Here is a 23,692-nt window from a genome sequence, read left to right as displayed (position 1 = left end):
GTAACTCTGTGTTCACTCCTCTTGGGTATGTCCCCTGAGGGGATGTCTGGGGCTTTTAAGTAGCCCCTGTCACTCTAAGAAACAGCCAAGAAAACCCAGAGGGCCCAGTCTGAGTCTAGGATGGGATAAAAAAGCATTCTCAAAAGAGAGCACATTCTGTGTTATATCATTGAAAATGATCCATGAAAACTGGATAGCAAATCACTGATGTTGAGATTTTTTGGTCTGGACTTGGATTATATGTGCAGACTTCATTTATTGCTCTTTATAATATTAGTATTAGTATCCTAATTAATATTAGGTCCCCAGAGTGCCAATCCAATACAGAGAAAGGGATACAGAGAATGTGCCCAAGTAGTGTCCCATTACGGCAGACTTATATCAAAGTGGGCTACTGGGCTTGAATCCTTGCCCAGAAAGCCCATTCTGAGCTGATGACATGCTTGTCCTCTGTTATCTGACATCCCACTCGCCTCTACGCCACTGTTTGTGACCCTTGGAGAGCCTTTCTTGATAAAATGAAGCCTGGTGCCCACCCCATGCATTCAGTAGAGCCGCACAAATTAGTCATTGCCTATTGAAACTTTAAGCTTCTTAAAAACGAGACATATAGAAAATGAGCATGGTCACCGTGTGTCAGATGTGCGCGCGGACTCAGCCGTTTGATTTCTAGTGGAAATAAATCAAAAGCAGACACTTCTCTTGACCATAGATGAGACGGTGTCTGGAGCCAGATAGCGGCAGGTTGCTGAGTCTAAAGTGCACATAAAATCCAATTGTAAGTTGGCTGACCACAGAACGCGACTGGATTCACTTACTGCTAATTAGGATGAATAAAAAGAGACACTAGGAGATGTGAAGCTTGGGATTATGGGTAGTGAAAGCCACTTGATGGGAGGAAACCAATTTTTCCTGGTGTTTTGGAAAATCACTTCATACGGAGTCTGGTCCGTTATTTATGTCCTGAAAACTGCACGTAGGAAGGACGAAGCATATTCTGATAAAACTACACCCCAGGAAGTCCCATCCAAAGGGATCTTAAAGACCCAAGCAGGGAAGAGTGAGTGGGTTTGGCTCCCCATTAAAGAATGGATCTTCTGTCCCTGGCCTGTACGGAAAGACATTTTTCCTTCTGCCCCAAGTGATAAAATGCATGCCAATGAGCAACGCTGGACACCGTCAGTTGAGGCTGGTGTGATGGCCAGATGGCCCACTTGATTATCCATCATTTTATTTGTACCTCCTGGTGGTAAGTTCTCTTTCTTAGGGTGATTTCACCATCCCTTCACTGTATTTGGAAAGGAAGTGAGCGGCCAGGCTCACGCAAGCTAGGAGTGACTGTCAGGAGGTGTGAGGCCAGAAGAAAGCAGCTACATGGAGTGCTGGTTAATAACATAAAGGAATCTTTTGTGGGAATTCTTACTCCATTATGTTGGCACATCCCTTTCCCCCGCTCTCTGGCCAGCAGTGATATGGGAGAGTTATTTTAATCTTAACTCTATTTAGGGGATTGGAGTGTTCCAAAGAGAGGGAGAGAGTTTTGCTGAGTATTTTAAACAATTGATTCCAGATGGATTCTCTTTGTATCATTTATGGAATTGTTTTTTCTAAATGGATTCTAAAGATAGAATGTACGTGTTCACCGCAGACTGAAGAATGCTGAAATATTAAGCGACTTGGATGGCAAATGTTGTGGTATCCAGGTGTCACTTTGGGTAAATGGTCTCATTTTCCATTTTTGTTTTGTTTTGTTTTTCTTGGTGCATCTACAACACGTCTGAGATGGTAATCCTCGTAGGGTAGGGATGACAGGATCAATCTACGGGATGAGTTATCCACATCTCTGCCCAAGTACCTACGGGTACTTGCCATAATAATAAATGATTTTTATTTCAAATTAGTTTCAGGAGCAATTTTACTTTTAATGAGAAGTGTAGCGGCAGGGGGCAGGGGGAGAAAGAAAGAGAGAGATCAAGAGAGATAGAGACACCCAGAGAGACCCCACAGGAGTGGGGGCAGAGACAGAGAGTCTAGTGGAGAAGCCAAGATTAAAAACCAGGATCTGATTCCCACTCATGTTCTTCTGCACAATGCCCTTTCTTTTTAATGGTAATCATCAAATAATCCCCATGCAGAATGGTTATCACCAAATGACACCATGGGCGTCAAGACAAATGGTACAGCCCCAGCACCGCTCAAATAGAATGAATGCCAATTATAAGCTTCCAGGATGGCATGCTTAACTGCACAGGCATGCATACCAACCGTCAGCTAAAGTTCCTGAAACCCTGCATCCCTGCTATACCCGTGGACAGAGTGGAATTACATGTGTTGTCTTGCTCTGGGCCCTCAGATACAGGTGTCTTGACCCACAACAGACTGAACCGGAGATCGGCTCCTTGATTAAAAACCACAAGACATATGTGGCAGGCCAGTGGCTCACAAGGTGGTCAAGTGCCACATCGATGTGCTCCTTTTTGGATGAAGATCGGTGAGCCCACTAAGAGCTTCTTTCTGGAGGAACTGACAGGTGACATAAGACATAGAAGGAAGAAAAGGAGGCAGGGCAGCCATGGAGGAAACCCAAGAGTAGAGAGAGAAGCAGATAGAAAGTAGCACAGGTTGAGAATGGTAGGCTCACTGGATTAGGTGCCAGTGCTGTTGACAGAAAGGACAATAGGGCACCAGAGCTGAGGATCTGGAATGATGCTTTGATTCTTTGTGGCATTACTGTGGGAGAGCAAAGGTGGTTTCCTGACCCTCCTCACTTCCCCAAATATTCCCTGCTAGATCCCCATCACCTGAGGTATCTCAAGCCTATCTCTCCTCCTTGTGACCTAAAGTACTTATTATGACAATAAGTATAAGAATCACCTGATTGCTGGGGCGCCTGGGTGGCGCAGTCGGTTAAGCGTCCGACTTCAGCCAGGTCACGATCTCGCGGTCCGTGAGTTCGAGCCCCGCGTCGGGCTCTGGGCTGATGGCTCAGAGCCTGGAGCCTGTTTCCAATTCTGTGTCTCCCTCTCTCTCTGCCCCTCCCCCGTTCATGCTCTGTCTCTCTGTCCCAAAAATAAATAAACGTTGAAAAAAAAAATTAAAAAAAAAAAAAAAGAATCACCTGATTGCTGTATGTTAAATGTGTGAGTAGATTGTTTTAGTTAATCATTTCAAAAACACTGTGAAGTAAGCATCCTAATGATACTATCATTTTATAGATGAGTAAAGTAAGGTGAAGGGGGTCAAGTACAACAAAAGTCTTCTTATTGAATACAGTAAGTGCCAAGAATTAATCAGTTAATCGAAAAAACCAATTGAAACAAGGAACTGTTGGGGAACCTGGGAAGCTCAGTCGGTTAAGTGTCTGCCTCTTGATTTCAGGTCAGGACGTGATCTCTTGGTTCGTGAGTTTGAGGCCCGCCTCAGGCTCCACTCGGATATTATGGAGCCTGCTTGGGAGTCTCTCTCTCTCTGCCCCTCCCCTGCTCACTCGCTGTCTCAAAATAAATAAATCAACTTAAAAAAAGAAACAAGGAATTGTTAGAAACTGATTCATGCATACCTTAAACATTCTGTTTTTTCAAATGCATAATATACATCAATTCGATAAGGGCTTTTCTTTTGGTAGAAGTTGCCGGTGGGATTCAGGGCTGTTTTCCTGCATAAAGCCCCCATGTAACATATGCTTCACATTTTCTACGTTCAGTTTCTCTGATGCGAAACAAACCTGGAGACCCAGGTGAAACAATCTGATGCAGAGTCTTTCTAGATTTCTTTTTTGTTTTCTATAATCTTCCCAAGATATTTTCCCAACATCCCACTGGCAGGGCTCACGCCTCTCCAGTCCTTCCAAAACTCTCAGCCTAGTGGTCACCTCTTTTCATACTCAATTCCATCATCAGTTATGTTAAATGAAATTATGTAATGACATTGGTATCAAGTGATTTGACAACTAATTCTCAGAAACTCATCTGGCAGAAGCAAGAATGTATGTGTCTGTTACAGAAGATTCTACTCCAAGATGGAAAGGTCTTGGAGCATCTCAGATGCTTGTGCAAAATCCGCGTCCCCTCCCCTTGAACCTGGAGGAGCGTTGGTAACTACCTTGAGAGTATGGCAAAAATGATGCTCTGCGACTTCCAACCTTAAGTCACAAAAATGCCACGTACTTCTGCCTTGTTCTTTTACAGCCCTGCCTCTTGGACAGCCGCATGCTGCCAAGAAGCCCCAGCACACTGTAGTGATGCACATGGAGAGGAACCAAGGCCCTTTGCCCGTGGCCCTGAGTGAACTCCCAGCCAATACCAACACCACCTCTCCAGCCCTGTCTTGAGCCGTCTTGCCAGCAGATCCTGCAATCCCAGCGGAGCCCCTCTTTTTTTTTTTTAATTATTTTTTTTAATGTTTTTATTTGTTTTTGAGAGAGAGCACACGAGCAGAGAGCAGAGGAGGGGCAGAGAGAGGGCAAGACACAGAATTGGAAGCAGGCTCTGAGCTGTCGGCACGGAGCCCGACGCCGGGCTCAAGTTCACGAGCTGTGAGTTCATGACCTGAGCCGAAGTCGGACGATTAACTGAGCCACCCCGGCGCCCCAGCCAAGCCCCTCTTATACCTTACACCGAGTGGGTAAGGAGGGGACCTCTCTGCTGAGCCCTTCCCAACTACAAATTAGTGAACAAAATAAAAGACCGCTGTTTGAACCCATTCAGTTTAAGTGGTTTGCTGTGCAACATTAGACCAGCTAATGAATGTTTCGGGTCTCATTAGTATGTTTCACAGAAGGAACGCTGAACACGCATCAGCTAGAGGGTCTGCTAAGCCAACATCCTCTGTAACTCTTCAATGATTGGGTAACTATTAAAAGCTAGAGCTTAGTTTTGAACCCAGCCGTCTGACTTCAGAATTATATTACTATGGTCCTACAAAAGAATTTTAGAAGCCCCTACTAAACCGTACGTAACAGTTGGTGATACATAATAATGTGTAGTGTGTATTATCCTAACTCCATGCTTACAGACAAGCTCTTAATATTTCCAAGGTTCAAGGCAGGAGGACAGATCCCAGATGTCTAATATTTAGAAGTTAAAAATGAAGGCAAAAACTGTCAAATCAGTTTCATCCCCTTTACATACACCTTCGTGAAATCTAAATGGTCAGTTGAGTTCTTGGACCCCATGGCTATACCGCTTCTCCTTCTACCCCTGGATTCTCTCCTTACTTACACGTGTGGTCACACGTGTGTTACCTCCAGCTTGTACTACCCGGCTTCATTCACACATGCCTCATCAGCGCTGCTTGGCCAGCCCCAAGTCCTAGGGATGGTCACGCTGGAGGGACAGTCAGTCCTAGAAGAACGAACCCAGGAAAGAGGTCCGTGTGAGCTCATGAGGTAGACACGACCAATTTGGGTAGAAACTTCTGGGAATTCAGTGCTTGGTGCACGTTCTATATTGACATTTGGGCTCTGGGTGGACTCTGGGTCCCTTGGCCAGGTCTTCTTGTGCCATGTGGAGGAGTGTGGCTAGAAGGGGCTGCCAGTGAGGGCCACGTGACAGGAGTTCCTTTCTTCAGGTCTAAGGATGGTTAGTCAACTCCACCTCCAAACCCTCTACCCCACCCTCTTTCACGATGTCTGGCCCATAATTGAGGACCGATAAATATTTACCAGATAAAGTCACCTTGTCCCCAGAGGCAAGCTTTACATTTTGAATCTTGGGTGCTGCTGGGGTTTCAGACTGTCAGCCCGGAGTGAGATCATAAAGCCGGGACAGGAGCCAGACTCCCACACATCTCTGAGCCCAGCTCAAATTGATTCTAAGTGACTCTGAAGAGCCAGCGGGATGGATGAGAATTAGATTCGGCTCCATGAACGGTGGTGCAGACAAGCACCAGACGCTTGACAGTGACCCCTGAGCACTGACCGCCCCAACCTTTAGTCCTGCCGATGAATTTTCCACTGACGCTGACAGTCTGCTCTAATCTCTCCGCGACACCCACACCCACCTCCCTACCCAAGAACGCACACCCTTCTGGTAATGACAACCGAGTAAAATGGAGATGATTGGAGCTGAGGGCTGTAAAACACTGCAATTATGCAGTTAGGAGATTTATGTAAAAAGGGCTACTCATCCTGACTATTTCTTCAGAGAAGACTCTGAAGAACTATAGAACCTTCCAAGTCTGACACCGGTAATGGTTGGAGAACACTGTTATTTACCAGACCTGTAAGTCACGGACCTGTGACTATGTCATAGACCCAAACCCCCTTACTTTGTTTTACTGCTGTTTCAAAGCACGTTCTCTGCTACATCCAGAAAATTCATTACCCATGGAAGTAGTTGTTTTAGTTAATTGGACCTAGGTGTTTTAATATTATTTTAGTCCAAATAGAAAAGACTTGAGTCCTACAGTCTTATTTAAAAAAAAAAAAAAAAGCTTGTCTGCCTTTTTGATTAAACTTGGTGCTCCAGGCCTCAGGAAAAAAAAAAAAAAAAAAAAGACCAAAATAAGGTACAGCCCACGTATTTTAAGTAAACGTGGAGGGAAGAAGTGGAAGAACATTTTCAGCCTCAAATTCTGTCAAATTCAGAATCCGAATCTATTGACCCTTTTATCTATACACCCTTTTATTTGGAAGGGTGTTAATGCAAAATCTTCATAAACATGGCTAGGTGAAGATTTCTAATGGAACAGAGATTGCTGGGGCCTAATTCCCCTAGGGTGTAATTCAAACGTGCCCTCCGAATTCTGTTTCCTGTAAGGCTATCAGATCTAGGGCAGACAGGAAAGATTAAATCTGTGAGAGATAAATGTCACACTCTCTTCCTGAACATTCTTCTGACATTTCAAACCTCCATCAACCTCGGGAAATCCATCTCTGCCTAGACTCATGATTGGTGTTCCGGGCACAGACGTTGACAAAGAATGACATAAATTGATGTCTTAAATGGTACTTTCATCTATAGAGATTTTGGGAGAGTTTCATGAATTTGGGGATATATATATATATATATATATATTTAATATTTATTTTTGACAGAGAGAGAGAGAGACAGAGCATGAGCGAGGGAGGAGCAGAGAGAGAGGGAGACACAGAATCCGAAACAGGCTCCAGGGTCTGAACTGTCAGCACAGAGCCCAACGCGGGACCTGAACTCACAAACCTCGAGATCATGACCTGAGCCAAAGTCAGTCACTGAACCGACTGAGCCACCCAGGCGCCCCCATGAATTTGGAGATATAAAGTAAACTGCAGAGAAGTAATTCACTAACTATTAACTAGTAATTAATACTTTTTTTCCCTCTATGTCCATAGGAAACTAAAATGTAAGAGAATAATTTTCCTTCCCTCATCCCTATGGTTATGTTTACATCTTTTTCCTGTTGTGAACTGTTTTCTCTTTTTGTTTTGCTTTGATTTTTTGTTCAATTGTTATTTATTATTGTTACTATTACTTTTCCTGAGGAAATTATCCTGGGTCCTGGAAAGGATGGCAGCTGAGAGATACAAGGAAGAGACATAAGAAAGGATAGAATGCCCCCCCAAAAATGTCCAAGTTCTAAATCGCGAGACAGCAGATTATGTTACTTTACACGGCAAAGGAGGCAAAAGACAAACATTTTCAGGGTGAATATAAAAACAGGATTCATGGGGCACCTGGGCGGCTCAGTTGGTTAAGCATCTCATGGTTGGTGAGCTCGAGCCCCGTATTGGGCTCCGTGCTGGCAGTTCGGAGATGGCTTGGGATTCTCTCTCTCTGCCCCTCCCCAGCCTGTGCTCTTTCTCTCTCTCGCAAAATAAATAAATTTTTTTTTAAAGAAAAGCAGGATTCAGCTACATCCTGTTTTCAAGAGATGAAATTTAAGTATGAAAACACAAACAGTTTAAAAGTTAAAGGAAGAAAATGTGTAAATAAGACCATTTAAGAAGACTGGTAGGGCACAATTAATGTCAACCAAGTAAACGCCCATATCAGAGGTAAAGAACACTCCCTAATGCAAGAAAGGATAAGACACAACGACCCTATGTATATGCATCCATTGCTAAAAGCAGGGCTTCAAAACACATGAAACAAAAATAAGCTAAACAGAGAAATAAACAAAACTATATAAGGAAGTAATTGATTTAAATATAAACTTAAAAAATATTTAAGGATATAGTCTGAGCAATATTGATCGGTGTGTCATAACAGAAATGTAGCGAATATCACACCCAACAATTGCAAGAACATATATTTTTTTCAAATGTCCATGGAACCTTCACAAAATGTAGTACATTGAACGTGACTACAAATTAATCGTCCTTCCTCTTGTCGGGAGGTAGAATCCATTTTCCCATTTTTAAAAATCTGAGCTGGTCTTGTGATCCGCCTTAGCCAATGAAGTATGGCAGAACTGATGTTACACCACTTTGGAGTCAAGGCCTCTTAGACTTTGTTCACCCACTTTTGCACTGTGGCGGTAAAGAAACCTAGGTTAACCTCTGAGATTGAAAGAGAAGCCCAGGGGACCCTGGGTGGCTCAGTTGGTTGAGTGTCCAACTCTTGATTTCGGCTTGGGTCATGATCCCAGGGTGGTGAGGTCAAGCTGCAAGTTGGGCTCTACACTGAATGTTGAACCTCCTTAGGATTCTTTCTCTCTCTCCCTCTGCCCCTCTTCCCTGCTCATGCTCTTTTTCTCTAAAAGGAATACAATTAAAAAAAAAAAGAGAGAGAGAGACAGAGAGACAGAGAGAGAAGCCCAGCCCAGCCAGTGTCCCTGTTAAGCCCAGCCCCCAGCCAACCCTCCATTTGAATGCAGTCTCAGGGTGAGATCAGAGGAAATTAGCAGACGAATCACCCAGACAACCAGCAGAATCATGAAAAATAATAAATTATGATTTTTAAACCACGAAGCTTTGAGGTGGCTTATTTTTTCAGGTAGTTTGTGATACAGCAGTAGATCTATGACACACTTAAGAAAGACCATATCCTTGACCATAAAATCATCTCAATAAAGTTCAGTGGATTTAAATTATACAAAGTGTCTTCTTAACCACAATGAATTAAATTATAAATTTTATAAATTGATAACAAGAAGAGATTTAGGAAGTCTACGAATATTTTGAAATTAACCACACAGTTCTAAATAATCTATGGATCAAAGAAGAAACCACAAGCTAAGTTATAAGATATTTTAAATAGGATGATAGGGAAAGCAGTATGTTAAGAGATATGCAATGCCGTTAAAATGGCATTTAGAGGGAAATTTGTAGTTTTAAGTGCTTACATTGGAAAAGAAGAAATCCTTTAATTCCATCATCTAAACCTCCACCTTAAGAAGCTAGACAGCCCAACTGAGGTGCCTGGGTGGCTCAGTTGGTTGAGTGTCTGACTCTGTTTTGGCTCAGGCCATGAGTGGTCGTGGGATCGAGCCCTGCATCTAGCTCCATGCTGAGTGTGGAGCCTGCTTAAAGTTATCTCTCTCCCTCCCTCTGCCCCTCTGCTCCCACTCACGTTCTCTCTCTCTCTCTCTCTCAAAAAATAAAATACAAATTCAAATAAATAAATTAAAAAGAAGAAGCCAAAGAAGAAAAAATTAAACTCAAATTTATAAAACCGAAAGAAAGATACAGTTATTGCTTACAGATACAGACTTGACTGTGTATATAGAGAACACCAGGACAATAACAACAACGAAAGCTTTGGAGATAATGAGGGAATTTATAAGGTCTCAGGATACAAGGTCCACATAGCAAAACCAATATATTTCTACATACTAGCAATAAATAGTTAGATAAAAGAAAACATGATCTACAAAAACAGAAACATGAAATACTTGGACTAATTTTAACAAAAGAGGTAAAGGAACTCCACACTTAAAATATAAGATGTGGTTGAGATAAAACAATGAAATCCTACACAAATGTTAGTGTATTGAAAGACTCCACAGTGTTGTCTATGTGCCCCTAAGTTCGTCTATGACTTCAGTGGAAGGTTGAACAAAAGCCCAGCAGGTTGGCCGATGCAGTCTGTCCTGGTCTGGGGGGGGAGGTGAGGGGGGCTTCAGCCTCACTCCATATTCTAGAATTCTCTCAGTGGTGTCTTGTTCTTGAAGAGTTATTATTTGTTCTTGTGAGGGAGAGTCAAGTCAGGAACAACCTCTGTCGCCATCTTGGTCTGGAGGTTACCTTCTTCAGGAAACTTTCTCTGAACAGTAGGTTTGAGTCATGTGTCTTTTCTGAAATTTTCTTTTCTGGCATCAAAGTGCTTAAACCACTTCATTCAACTGCCAAATTAATGGGCTTCCTCCTCCCTAAGATCACAAACTTCATCAAATCAGCTTATCTTTTATCTTCTGTTCCCAGGCAGCCTTCCCTCACTGTCACCTCATGAGCAACCCCTTGGGCTTGTTGCCACTGTGGCCCACTTTTTATTGTCCCTCCATCATGGCTGCCTCTTCTGATTTCTTCCTTATCTCTTTTTGGGGGGCAGTCTCTCCAGCCCATGTGGGGAGCTGGTCCTTAGTGATATACCAACAGGAGCAGCTAGGAGCCTCACTGTGTGCCTGGGGCATAATACTTTGAACAATGGCATAATGGGGACGGTGCCACCTTGTTGTCTAAGCCAGGGATGATGAATAAGGAAGGCGAGGTAGAGAAGTAAGTATCCCCAGAGCTGCAGCTAACAAAACTAATCACATCGTGCCGTTAAATGGTGTTGAATTGTGTTACTTTTTCTTCTCCTGGTCTCTGAATCTATGCTTTGGCTCTTTCTTATTACTAAATCTTGACTTTGCCAAGAGTCTCATGGGAAGCGTGTTCCATGGAGCATTTCCAGCTTCTGGCCACATTGTCCTTGTCATAACAGCTTCTGGGCAGATCTCCTGTGTTCTCAAAGCCCCAGGACAGCTATGCTAGGGAGCTAGAGGTATGACTACATGAGACATTTCTCTCCATGTTTCCACTCACTCACAGCTGAGGCTCCTTCGGTGGCCCAGCAGCTGAGATGGACATTCGTGCTTGACAGCCCCAGAGAGCAGGGTTTTAAATCACGTAGGTCACCATTTCCACCCTACGCTCGCTAGGCTCCACGCCCTATGTGTCTTGGAGCAAATCTCTTTTTTCTACTGGCAGCCCTAGGAAAAGAGACTTTTCTTCCGAAAGGCCACGTTGCATGCAGACAAACTTCTCAGAAATATGAAGAAGTTACAAGAAAATTAAGTGACCTCTAACTTATTTTGGAAAATCAGCATCAAGCGCTTTGGGGTAAAGTTTATGCATCACCAAAATTTTACAGGAAATCATACATAGTTTTCATTCTCCCACTGGCTCCCAGTGTCTATACTTCCTAGAGGGAAAATCCCTTAAAATAACTTTGAAGCCTTTGACTAATTTATTAGATAAATCCACTGTGTATAAAATGGCATCTTTATGAGGTAATTAATTAATCTCTAGGTTCCACCGGGGCTCGGAACTTTGAGCTTTGCTATAAATTACCTGCCGCAATTCTGAATCACACACACGTTATGGGAGCATTTTTTTTCTGAACTGATAAAATGGGATTGAACTAACTGCCTCCAGTATCTTCTTAAGGCTTTAAACCAATTATTTCTTAATAGGTTGGACATCAAATTATTTTTATATGATATCATTTATGCAAACACGTTTTGAAAATCAAAAGCCAAATTTTGCCACTGAAGTCTGATAGACGATGAGCCTGGAAACAAAAATTTTTAAGTATCAGATATTCGTAAGCTACTGTCATTAAAATCTGCAAATCAAAAAGAAAAAAAAGAAGCAAGCTACGCAGGAAAATAGGGACAAATTATGACCTTTGTGTAAAATGACACTTCCATCATTAGATGATCGCTGATCTAATTCTGGATTGGCAAAGACAAATTAGTTTTGCTATTTCACTCCATAGATAAAGGAGGATTGATTAGCACATCATCAAAAATAATAGACTATGCTAGTAGTGTGGGAAAAAAAAAAAAGAAAAACAAAAAGGAAAAGGATACAGTCCCAGGCTGAAACCGAAGCAGTAGAGAGAGCTTGCTTTATTTTGACATCTGTTTAGTTAATGAGACATATGGAATAATAAAAAAAAATAATCATGTTTAAGAAAAATCAGGTGATAGTCTTTATTCTGGGAAGTGTTTGGGAGTATTTTCAATAACAGAGACACTATCTTCTACTTCACAAAATCTCCGGTGTGCTTTCCTCTTCGGAATTGTGGGTTTTGCTGTCTTCTGGGAGAGGGGAAGAGAGCCCACTCAATGCCCCCAGTGTTTCTACTGTATTATCTAATTTATAGTGGTGGCACCTGTGTGTGATCGCTGCCTACTATTTCATTTTGTAGGATTTCTCCGAACTCTTTTGAGGGTGTGACCACTGTCCATTTATTTTAGCTGTACCTTGAGAACAGAGAGTGTCGCCCATAGGAATCGGGTTAGAGGGGGGTGAACATCCCCCCGAGATGACCTTGCCACGTCTGGCCACCTGCAGCTTGAACACCGTCTTCTCAGGGTTCCCTGTGGAGTTCGGACCCTGCTACCTAGTAAACCCCATAGAGATGGATCGTGTCCTCCCAGGCATCTTCTGCCCCCCCCGGTGAGAAGCCTGTCACCATGACTGAAACATGCCTCTCTTTTACCCCCAAGGAGCCGTTCCCAGAACTTCTTCTCCATTTGTCTGAGTGGCAAACTTCTCACGTTTTAGCACCCAAGTGATGCCGGCTCCTTGGGGATTCCTTCCCCGGCCACCCCAGGGAAATCTGCTCCTGATCTTCCACTTTCATTTGCTGGCCTGTATCCTGCCACATATGCTGTGGCACATGTCCCCAAAGTCTCCCTGCAAACCTGGGTCGTTCTGTGGCCCACTGCGAAAGTATGTGGCACGCAGGAGGTGCTCTGCGGATGCCTGTCCTTCAAATGAGTGGTTGGAAAGAGACAAATTGCATACAGGTCTCAGTGTTTCTCATATTGGAAAAGTTCCTAAACATAAGGCATTTCGAACTTATTTCCTTACGTCGGTGATTTTGATATTTAAGGGAGCCCATGTTTGAATCACAGACTTGGCAACTGGAAGTTAATTATTTATATCGTAACTCGTAGTACATATTAACATTTTAATTATTTTTAAACAGTGAATTCAATTCTTTCAAGGCACGTCTCCTCCCCACCTGGAGTATTTCTTCTGAGTTTTTAGGTAATCATTTCAGAGAGGGTACGTTTTATTGAGCGGAGGTTCTGCCAGATCCTTATTCCAACCTTGACTTGGGTCACGTGTGGGTGTGTGACTGTGTGTGTGGGTGTGTTAGGAGGTGTGAAGGTGATGGGGGGGGAACAGTGGGTGTGGGCAAAATGTGCATCCAAAGGTCAGGGTGCTGGAAAGCAGGGCAGCCTAGGGACCCATATTCCTTTCCAGGTTGACAGGCTCACTCTGAACTCTCTTGGCGACATCTCTACCTCGTGCACCCCACACTGAGCGGGGTCTCCCATCCATTACGCCTTTTTGTGTCTAGTGAGTTGATGGAATACGAGGGTGTACGCCAATTAGAAGGGCAGACTTGCTAAATACGGAGCCGTGATAATCTAATCTGTGTCTGTCTCTTTATCCGGTATTTTTAATGCGATGCTCTGAACAGTTCCCACATTATTCTCCATTAAACGTGTTGTTGACGACGACTCCTCTTCGTGATTAAATTGTCCAGGACAAACATCAACACCTGCGGGGCACAAAAAATGGGTTGTTCCTTTGACAGCAGATTGGCATTCCTGGTGTCCCTATTAATTAATCTGCTTTTCGGTCCCAGGGGGCAAGATTCTGAGCGTCCGGAACCAGATTCATAGGACTGACTGCTACCTCCCAGTGTCTTCCCCAGGACTGTGCTTGTGTAACATCAGAATTAAAAAAGTGACATACAGGATGGGAATATTGAACACTCTCGCTTCCTACAACTGCCCCCTTAACAGTGGTTGCGTGTTCCTTCTTTCATGATTTCCTGATTCCTTTTTCCCATTTATGCAAATTAGCACAGCCTTAACTCATTTGCGACAGTTTTTAAACTGGGAAAATATTCTTTCGCGTATTGGTGGGGTTTGCTACGTAGGAATCACAGTGCTACCTGTAAACGTTAACTATCCGAGTACGAATCATCCAAAGGTCATTTTTAGAAAATAGAATGTAAAGCGTTCTTATTTCATATGCTTTAAAATCTACTCATCAGTGACTTCCAATGACTTACATGTTCAACTCATGTTCCAAAGGAAAGCATGACCGCCTGCCTCTTCATTTATTCTGTCACTGCTCATTAAAATGTGCCATTTCCCTCCATTAGGAGGATTAAAAGGTGGAAAATCTCCAGGTGCCACTAGTTAGCAAACCGTTCCTAGGGAGTCAATAGCCTCATTTTTCTTTTCCTCTTTTCACTTAAAAAATACTTATCTACTGAAAGAAAACATTTCTCGCTGCAGGTGAATATATTTCCCAGGACTTCATTAAAGCGAGTGATAGGGTCCGTGTTTAAATGATTCAGTAGGTATATAAGCTTTTACAGAAAGAAAATCTAATTAAGATAGCGCTCACAGGCTTCAAGACACTAATAATTAACCCAAATGACTGCCGTAGGTCTGTAAGAGGGTTATGCAAATGTGAGGCGGTGGGATTATGACTTCACAAGCAATGATGTGACGTTTCGGTGAGCTCTTACGGTTATAAGTATACAGAAGGCCCTGCCCACTTGTATGTAATACCAGTAAGTTATACGTACTATTTTTTCCCCACTCATCTTTAACTGTTTATAAGCTCTCTGTACTGTTTCACAAGCTAGAAAGCGAGCCAACATTCCTAGAGCTTGCATTCCTGGTGACAGATTATTCCATCCCAGCAAAAGAGTCCCGCTTACATCTGCCAGTAGATGTGAGGCACGAAGAGGACCAGTCCACAGCATCGCCCAAGCACCTGGGATCTGCGAACCCACAGGCACCTTGGCATCTGCCCACAGAGTTCTAAGCTCCTCCCCGTTCGTAGCATGCCTGAAAAACTACACACGGAGCAAAACGTTTGATAAAAAATATATTTAAAACAAGCAAGAAAAAATAGTCTCGGCCTTCAGGACAGCTTCCATCATTCTTTGAACCAAGTAGGGTTAAATTATATGTATAATGATTTCAAGTACCAACTTATAAAAGATGTGGGAAATCAGAAAACAAAGAACCAGAGAGCTATTTTTTTTTCAGAAAAATGTATTTGCAATTCAAATGTTCATATAAAAAGCATAAATTTTAAAAAGTTCATAGATGTGTGTTTTTAGAAGTGCTGTGGTTTCGCCATTCATTGCAATTACATTCCAAGATGTGCAGGGTGGTCTACACCACACCGCCTTACGCTTTTGTCACACAGAAGTCACTCTCATCACAACCTCCCCTGAGCTGTTATCTTCGGACAGATCTTCATGGGGCCTCATCCGGTTGAACAGGTGCAGTAACACGTAGCCACACTGAAACCTGGGGGAAGTTAACTGCGTCGGGTGGACCAAGTTCCTGTTCCGCAGGGCCGTCAGTGGCAACCATAAAGTCCTGCTTGTGGAAGACTCTCCCCGGCTACTTTCTTCGATGTCTGTGGCTTTATCATAATTCAATACATCCCAGTGTAAGTTAACAGCCCGCCAGCGCTTAAACACTCTGTAAACTGCAGCTCCTTCGTGGACAATGAGACCTAAAAATGGAGGCGGGGAGGGGACAAAGGCTCGTCATAATCAAAAGTCGGTGGTTTTGTATACAAGTAAGGCATTAAAGAAATAGTTCTCTGTTACTCGTTGTCATAAAAAAAGATGGTATCCTGACCACTCAACTGTCACGGCTAACGGCAAGCTACTGTCCATATTACACAGGAATAATCAATAGCCAAAGAATAAGAATACACTAACGTGCACAGAGTAAAGTTATCACGGGTATAATTAACCTGCTCCATTGTGGCTCAGAACACACCTTGGGCACTCATGTTGCCTTAAGAGAATCATTAGGCTTATTGATTCATTCATCGTATATTTGCGGACTCATTGCGGGGCCAAGTAACGTGTGGAGGGCTTGGTTTCAACGGACACCTTAATTTGGGAAAGAGACAGATGTTAAAGTCAACATCATCTTCCCAGTTCCTAAAGCACTGTCTCACACCGAGGAGGTATGAGACGACTTTTTCTTCTTTTCACTCTCTTCAACAACTCGACAAAAATGCATTAGGCACCTACGTGAGAGTTTCATGTATATTACCTCGTCCAGTGTTCGCCAAAGCCTTAGGAAAGGAGTGTGAGCATGTCCCCCATTTTGCAAACAAGGAGCCAGCTCAGACGCAGAGAACTAGTAGCAGTGGCACAGGGATTCAAACCCAGGCAGCCTGGCTCCAGAGACCTAGGTCTTTGCTGCTATGCAGTATATTGGATGATTACGCATTTTGGAGACACTCTCAGGAAAATAAACAAGGTAATACAAGAATCTCAGGGACCATAAACTCGTAGTCTGTAAATAGGATGTGGTGCCCTGATACATGGCTCCCACTCTACCCAGATCCCACCACACCCTGCATTTTTCACACATTGGCATTTCAGCATGTGGCCCAAAGCTTTTGAACTGGTGACCCCTCACTGAAAGAAATTCCTTGGGGGAGGTCCGGTCAGATTGGGAAATGAGAAGGAGCTCTTCTCCTTCAGGAAGATGAAATTTCATTGAACATCGGTGGAGGGATGAATGAAGAGTCTTTTTTTAGGTGGAATAGGGCACATAATTACAATATGTCAGTTGGCTACAAGCACTATTGAATGAAAAATTGGAAAGTGAGCAGATCCTACCTCCCAGGATTTAGACCTTGAGTGTAGAGAAACTCTCAGAAATGTGAACAAGGAAGCATGTTCAAACATGTTTGTCATGTAACTGTTTGTGTTTGAGGGGGGAAATAGCAAACAGCCTCAAAGTACATGCGGAGAAGAATGGATAAATCGTGTCGTATGGATCCAGTGGACCACGGCAACACAACTGAAGGGAACAAAGTCGCATACACGAACATGTATACATCTTAAAAGAGAGGAACTCTTAAAGTCATGTGAAAAAAAACATGAAAGTTTCAGAAAGAAATTACTGGGGTAGAGAAATACTACCCATTTTTACAGATTCAGATATATAGGTAAAAAGTATAAAAAGATGCATAAAAAATAATCATGAAATTTGTGACAGTGGAAAGGAAAGAAAAGAAATGAGATCCGGAGAGGTTTCAAATAGGCTTTTTGGCTGTATCTCTAAGGTCACTTTTTTTTCACGTTTATTTATTTATTTTGTGAGAGCAGGGAGAAAGAGAGCGTGAGTGGGGGAGAGGCAGAGAGAGAGGGAGAGAGCGAATCCCAAGCAGGCTCTGTTCTGTTAGCATGGAGCCCAACGCAGGGCTCGATCTCATGACCATGAGATCATGACCTGAGCTGAAGTCAAGAGGCGGACGCTTAACCAACTGAGCCACTCAGGTGCCCCTCTAAGGTCCCATTTTTTAAGCTGGCTGGTGGTGATGTTCAACATATTCTGTATACTTTTTTATGCCTAAGTCATACTTTCTAAAATTACAAAGAATTTATTAGGAAAATTTATCGAAGACGTATTGAGGCACAGAGAACTGAAGTCAGGAGACAAGTAGGGAGATCACCACATTGCAGGCGAGGAGCAGAGTGGGCACAGTAAAGGGACAGAGTAATACACTTGTCAAAGGAAAACAATGATAGAACTAGTAATACCAGAAGGGGAAAAATCAGCGTCTCGTGTTTTCAAGCCTAGAGGAATGGGTGATTGAAAGGATGATAGTAATCTTTCCAAAGGTACAACGAGTAAGGGTTTTGAACATGGTTTTGTTGGGGAGATTACTTCATTTTCTTCTGGCAGCTAAAACAATGGCAGGTAGGTGATGGAGATACCCAATTTTTAAATATCACAACTACCTAATATCCGAATTTAAGTTTTACACCACTCCCTTACCAGGACAAAAACTTCTGACATGCGTGACTTAGGAGAATTCCAAGGATGTTGGCATAGGCCACTTAAAACATGCATGTGGTTTAATCAATAAAAATAAACAAATAATAATTGTGTAACACCACCAAAATAATGAGAAGGAATGTAAACTTCTGTTAATCATAGCAACTGCAAATAACTGTTTTGATCAACTCTATTTTTCTAAGGACAAACTGTCACAACTGATCAGACATTCTGGGGAAACAGCCAGAATTAGAAGTAAAGACTACCAGATAGTAATTGATGATTCGATTATTGGCCTTCTGAAATCTCTGTGGGCAATGATTTAATGTTTCTGGTTCTATTTTTCCTCATCAAAACACAACTGCAATACCTAATCTATACATTCAGCAGGATAGTATGAAGACAAATTGAAATTCATCAATTATAATGCACTCAAATTTCCTCGAGATGGCGGCTCTAAAGACACAAGACATTATTATTAATTAAAAAGTCCATAGTGAATCTACATGACGAGAAACATTCATTCACACTAATCACAAAACCAGTGCAGCTTGCAACAGGTTCATTCTGGAGAAGTACAGTGATGGGGGACAGCTTCACCCCAGGAAATCACTCATTTCACAGGATCTTGTTCTGTTTTTTTATCGATTTCCTTTGAAAGGCCAGAAATCAGATCATTTACTAGAGCTTAACGTCACTTTCTGGGAACGCACTCCTGGTAGCCCTTTTCTAAATACATAAATCTACCCAGTGTGCAGAAATAAATCCCACAGGCCTTTCTAGTGCATTCTGAATTTAGAGGGAGCTACTTGAAGTTTTCAGGAAAACACAGTCCTCTTGAATTTTCAGTTCCATGTTCTGCTTCTTCATTGCACTTCAAGTTATGAACGATGCTTAGATTTTGTTTTATTTCCTATAAGTGTTGGGAATCACTCCTTGCCCTTTAGAAGCTTAAGTTTTCTTGAAATAGGAGGAGGGCTACCCTACCCCTGAGGTCCTCTCTAATATGCATCTTTCCCTTTCTTCCTTAAGTCTTCTAGACTTGTAGCAAATGCCTTTTGTACTCAAGGTAATGAGAACATATGGTACTAAGATCGTCAAAATCCGAGACTAAAGATTCATTCAACTCTAGTCCATATGTTGAAAATCCAACTACTAAAATTCACGCTGCCATACTTTCTTACTGATGATCTTGTCTCCTCTTGTTTCACAACTGAGAAACCCACTTCCTCCAGGACCTTCACTCTCTGAGTAATACCTTAAGTTAAGCCTTAAAATGAATGTGTCATCTTGACATTTCAGGTCATGTAAGAACAGGCTTAGATTTATTTTTTTTCAACAGTCACTAGACCTGAAAGGAAAAGCAATGATAATTTCTATAAAATGTAAGTATGAAATATTTTAGGACAGTTGCTACACTATTTTTTAAATTTTTTTTTAATGTTTTAATTTATTTTTGAGACATGAGCAGGGGAGGGAAAGAGAGAGAGGGAGACACAGAATCCGAAGCAGGCTCCAGGCTCTGAGCTGTCAGCACAGAGCCCGACGTGGGGCTCAAACTCACAGACTAAGATCATGACCTGAGCTGAAGTCGGATGCTCAACCGACTGAGCCACCCAGGCGCCCCGACACTTGCTACATTATTAATAGCATGGATGTCAAGGTGTGATTCCTAAGAATTTGGGAGTTTGAGAGTTCAGAAAGTATGTGTGTTGTATTAAGTGTTGGTTGTTTTTGTTGTTGTTGGTGGTGGTGGTTTCTTTTTGTTTATTTATTTATTTTTTATTTATTTGTTTTTTATCATTTTCCTCCCAGTAACATTTAATTCGAGCATCCCCTTATTGATGTGAAGAGGAACATTTTTGTTAGGGAATAATATGCTTCAAAAAGAGAAAGTTCAAATGTTTCCGGTTTCACTAAAATAAAAGCAGAGGGGTGATGTGTGGGTAAAATATATCCCAAATTTGTAAGTGGTGTGTTGGTTGAATTTTTTTCTATGGTAGCAGAAAATGAATTAATTACCCAAATACATCATGGGGAAGACCATCAAGGTCCCATGTTCCCATGCTCACATGCGCAAGCATGTACACACGCACACGCACACGCACACACACACACGCACACACACACACACACACACACACACACCACTTGTCCATGTTTATTGCAACACAAATGATATGTTGCAATTAACAGAGACTTGCAAAAATTATAATCAAATACAAACAAATTTTGATATTAACAAACTACTGATCAAATCATTTCATTTTTTGTGTTACCAGTCTCAGCTCTTGTTCAAAGAGGTTTGGTTGATTTTCAGAACTTAAATTATCATCAAGGATCTATTTTGTGCCAAGCACTGTGCTAAGTGCTTTACGCGCACGGTTTTCATTTTATCTTGGCAGTAACTCTACAAATAGACACCACGACTGAACAACTTCATAGTTGAGGAAATTGAGACTTAAATTTAATAACTGTCCAACATCAAGACATAAGAATAAGGGCAGAGACTGGGGCTCAAATTTATCTACATATAAACCTTGTGTACAATAGTCCTACCCATGCTAAATTTCCAATGCAAGGCGGTCTCTCAGAATGAAGATCAACTAAAAGAACCCTTGCTATGGACTCAGTGTATCCTTCCAAAATTCATACCTTGAAGCCCTAATCCCTAATCCCTATGTGGAGGTGGGACCCGTGGGAAGGTAATAAGGGCTATTTTGAGTCATGAGGGTGAGACTCTCATGATTGGATTAATGGCCTTATATAATCTGGAAGAGACAGCAAGGAAAGGCCATGTGAGAACACATGAGAAAGACAGCCATCTGCAAACCACAGTGAGAGACCTAACCAGACACTGAATATGCTAGCACCTTGACCTTGGACTTCCCGGCCTCCAAAACTAAGAAATAAATGTCCTGTGATATTTTGCTATAGAGGCTTGAACAGACAAAGCCAGACCTTGCAGACCTACACCATCCTCATGGAAAATATGAGTAAATTAAGTCCTGGAGACTGTGATTTGGACAAAGTTATACCATTAACTGCCATTTTTAATATCTTGTAGGTCACTGACACTGTTATATCTCTAAAAGTGCCAGTGAAACAGCCCCTTCCTCCTCTTCCCATCCACAGGAAGAAAGTTGTTGAAGACAACACTATAAGTGGTGAGAGCTTCATCTGGGAAGCTGCCTCCACCTTGAGGTTTCCCAAGAAGTGAGAGGTTCTGATGAAACCACAAAGGAGCACAGGTGAAAGCCCTGTGTGCTGTCCAATCAAAACAACCTTTGGGAGAAGCTAAAGAACTTGCAACGCACAGCACACATTTGGCCAGAAAAGGCTCCTGACTGTGAAAATGTCCAAGATTTTTAGACTAAATTTCACCAGTGTCCATTGCCAAGATCTCTTTCACTCTGTCTCCCTCTTTTTCTCTCTGCCCATCTCTCTCAGTCAAAGTTACACATGCTCTATAAAATATAACCTATGTCATTCTGAGAAGTCAGTGGGCAACAGAAGAAGAATGGAAACTTTGGGTGGGAACTTTGGGTCCCATTTAATCCCACTTAAGAACAGTTTAGAACCAGTTTCAAAAAATGGACACATTTAAAAACATTTTTTTAATGTTTAGTTTTGAGGGGGGAGGGGCAGAAAGAGAGGGAAACACAGAATCCGAAGCAGCTCCAGGCTCTGAGCTGTCAGCACAGAGACTGACATGGGGCTCAAACTCATAGACTGAGATTATGACATGAGCCGAAGTCTGATGCTTAACCAACTGAGCCACCCAGATACCCCAAAATGGACCCATTTCTGACTCCTTAACTGCCACTACTTGAGGACCAGAGCGTGGTTGTATAAGAAAGATCAACTAAATGAGACTGTGGTCCAAGATACCCTTTGATGCATAATCTTTGCTGGGGTGTCATAAAATGCATTAATCTTCCTGGCTTATTTTTCTCAACCTACCTCAAATTTAAATGCTGAACATTTAATGGAAAGTTAGATATGAGTATAGAGGTCAACGCTTGAACACGTAAATCATTCCCCCATTGCTGAATCTTGTTAATATGAATCTTGAAGAAATAAACATGAGTGATTACTTCTTTGCGTAACGAATGCTTTTTGTTGAACTGAACTATATGTGGAACTTAAAGAAAAAAAATGCAAAAATATGAAACTTAGAGATGAAAATTGAAAGACAATACATATGCCCTCACTGAAGTCACTAGACTCACACAACAAAGCCATCAGAAATTGGTATCTTAAAAGCCAACTGGGGACTACAATGTCTTGATTATATACGGGGATTTTTGTGAAAGTGTATTTGCAGTGTTGCCCAAATCAGAACAAATAATGTAAAGAAATATCCCACATAAAATGCACTTACATCTATAAAAAATGAGTTAGTTTTTCTATTGTAAATTACATATATTACATATATATGTATGTACATTGTATATATGTATAATATGTATATCTTACACATATATACATAAATTCACAGAACCAAGTTGAGGATGGCAGGCTAATCACGAAAGCGTAAAGTTCAGGAGCCCAAACACTCAATCTGTTGGTAATAAAATCTTCTGCGTAAGAAATGTAATAAGAATAAAGATTACTCACAAAGTTCCCACAGCATGAAAACCCTTGCAACTAGGCGCTGGCTAATTCCCAAATACTGATGATCTGACCCACCCCAACCCCAAAGCAGAGTATGTAACAGTACACATGAAGAAATGATTATTAGAATAGCGAAAACCCTACGTGATTGCTTCTCTGAGAGCACACAAAAGAAAATTCACAGTGTCTGTCCTATGACCCGCTCACTACTCTCTATGTCCTCCCATCTGCTCAATGAAATCTGCAGTCCTCAGCCTTCACGCAAAGAACACAGTGGGGCTGGAACTTCAGGGGCTCCTGGATCATCATTGATGTCGATGACATCACTGCCTGGTGGTAGAACAAGATGGCAAAGCCAAATTTCATTAAGGAGTATAATAGTTTACTAACTAGTGGGGAGTGAAGCACACTGTTTTCTGAAAGGTCTTGACATAGGTTGAATTTGCTTCCTGACCTACCACCTCTATTTCAGTTAATGACCATCCCCTGAGTCAATTAAGCTAAAACCTTGGAATCACCTAGACTCCTCTATGCACTAAATTCTGCTAGTTCTATCTTCTTAGCAAATCCGAGATAAACCCATAAGACAGAGAATTCTCCAGAAGGATCATGCTCCTACATTTTCACAATGAACTATTATTAAATATGCTTCCTGATCCATATTCTCTCATAATTTCTTCTCTGGCCCACTCGGAATTAATCCTTCCCTCCTACCTTCTGCCATTCCATACAGGAAATACCTGCCCTGTTTTACCTACTACTGGTACTGCAATAATTTGTTTATATGCGTGTGACTTCAATCAGCTGTGTGATCTCTGAGAACAGAGACCTTATTCTCACTTCAATGCTTGAAACATAGTAGAAACTCAATAAATCTTTGCGAGATGGGAGGGGATGAGAAAGAGGTGAGCAGGCATCCCTAGAATGTAAAGGGGAACAAGGGTCAATTTAAGTCTAGTCATGAAAGTGCCACTAAAACCGTGTTCTTTAAACTGGTAGAGTTATGGGGCACCTGGGTGGCTCAGTCGGTTAAGCGTCCGACTCTTGGTTAGGGCTCAGGTCATGATCTCAGGGTTTCATGAGTTCA

General features: G+C 42.1%; 1 protein-coding gene across 1 annotated transcript in view; it reads right to left on the bottom strand.

Annotated features, from left to right (window-relative positions):
* Nucleotides 1-15,202: 15,202 nt before the first annotated feature.
* The window catches only part of MARCHF11 (membrane associated ring-CH-type finger 11), a 104,619-nt gene continuing 96,129 nt past the window's right edge, over nt 15,203-23,692 (bottom strand). The window contains exon 4 of the mRNA XM_023239442.2: nt 15,203-15,694. Coding sequence (XP_023095210.1) covers nt 15,372-15,694 — 323 coding nt within the window. The 3' untranslated portion in view covers nt 15,203-15,371. The remainder of the gene's footprint in view (nt 15,695-23,692) is intronic.

This window comes from Felis catus, chromosome A1 (assembly GCF_018350175.1).
Source record: "Felis catus isolate Fca126 chromosome A1, F.catus_Fca126_mat1.0, whole genome shotgun sequence".
NCBI classification, from domain to species: Eukaryota; Metazoa; Chordata; class Mammalia; order Carnivora; family Felidae; genus Felis; species Felis catus.
The sequence above is the reverse complement of the archived record's forward strand: the minus strand, read 5'-3'. Positions and strand labels throughout refer to the sequence as shown.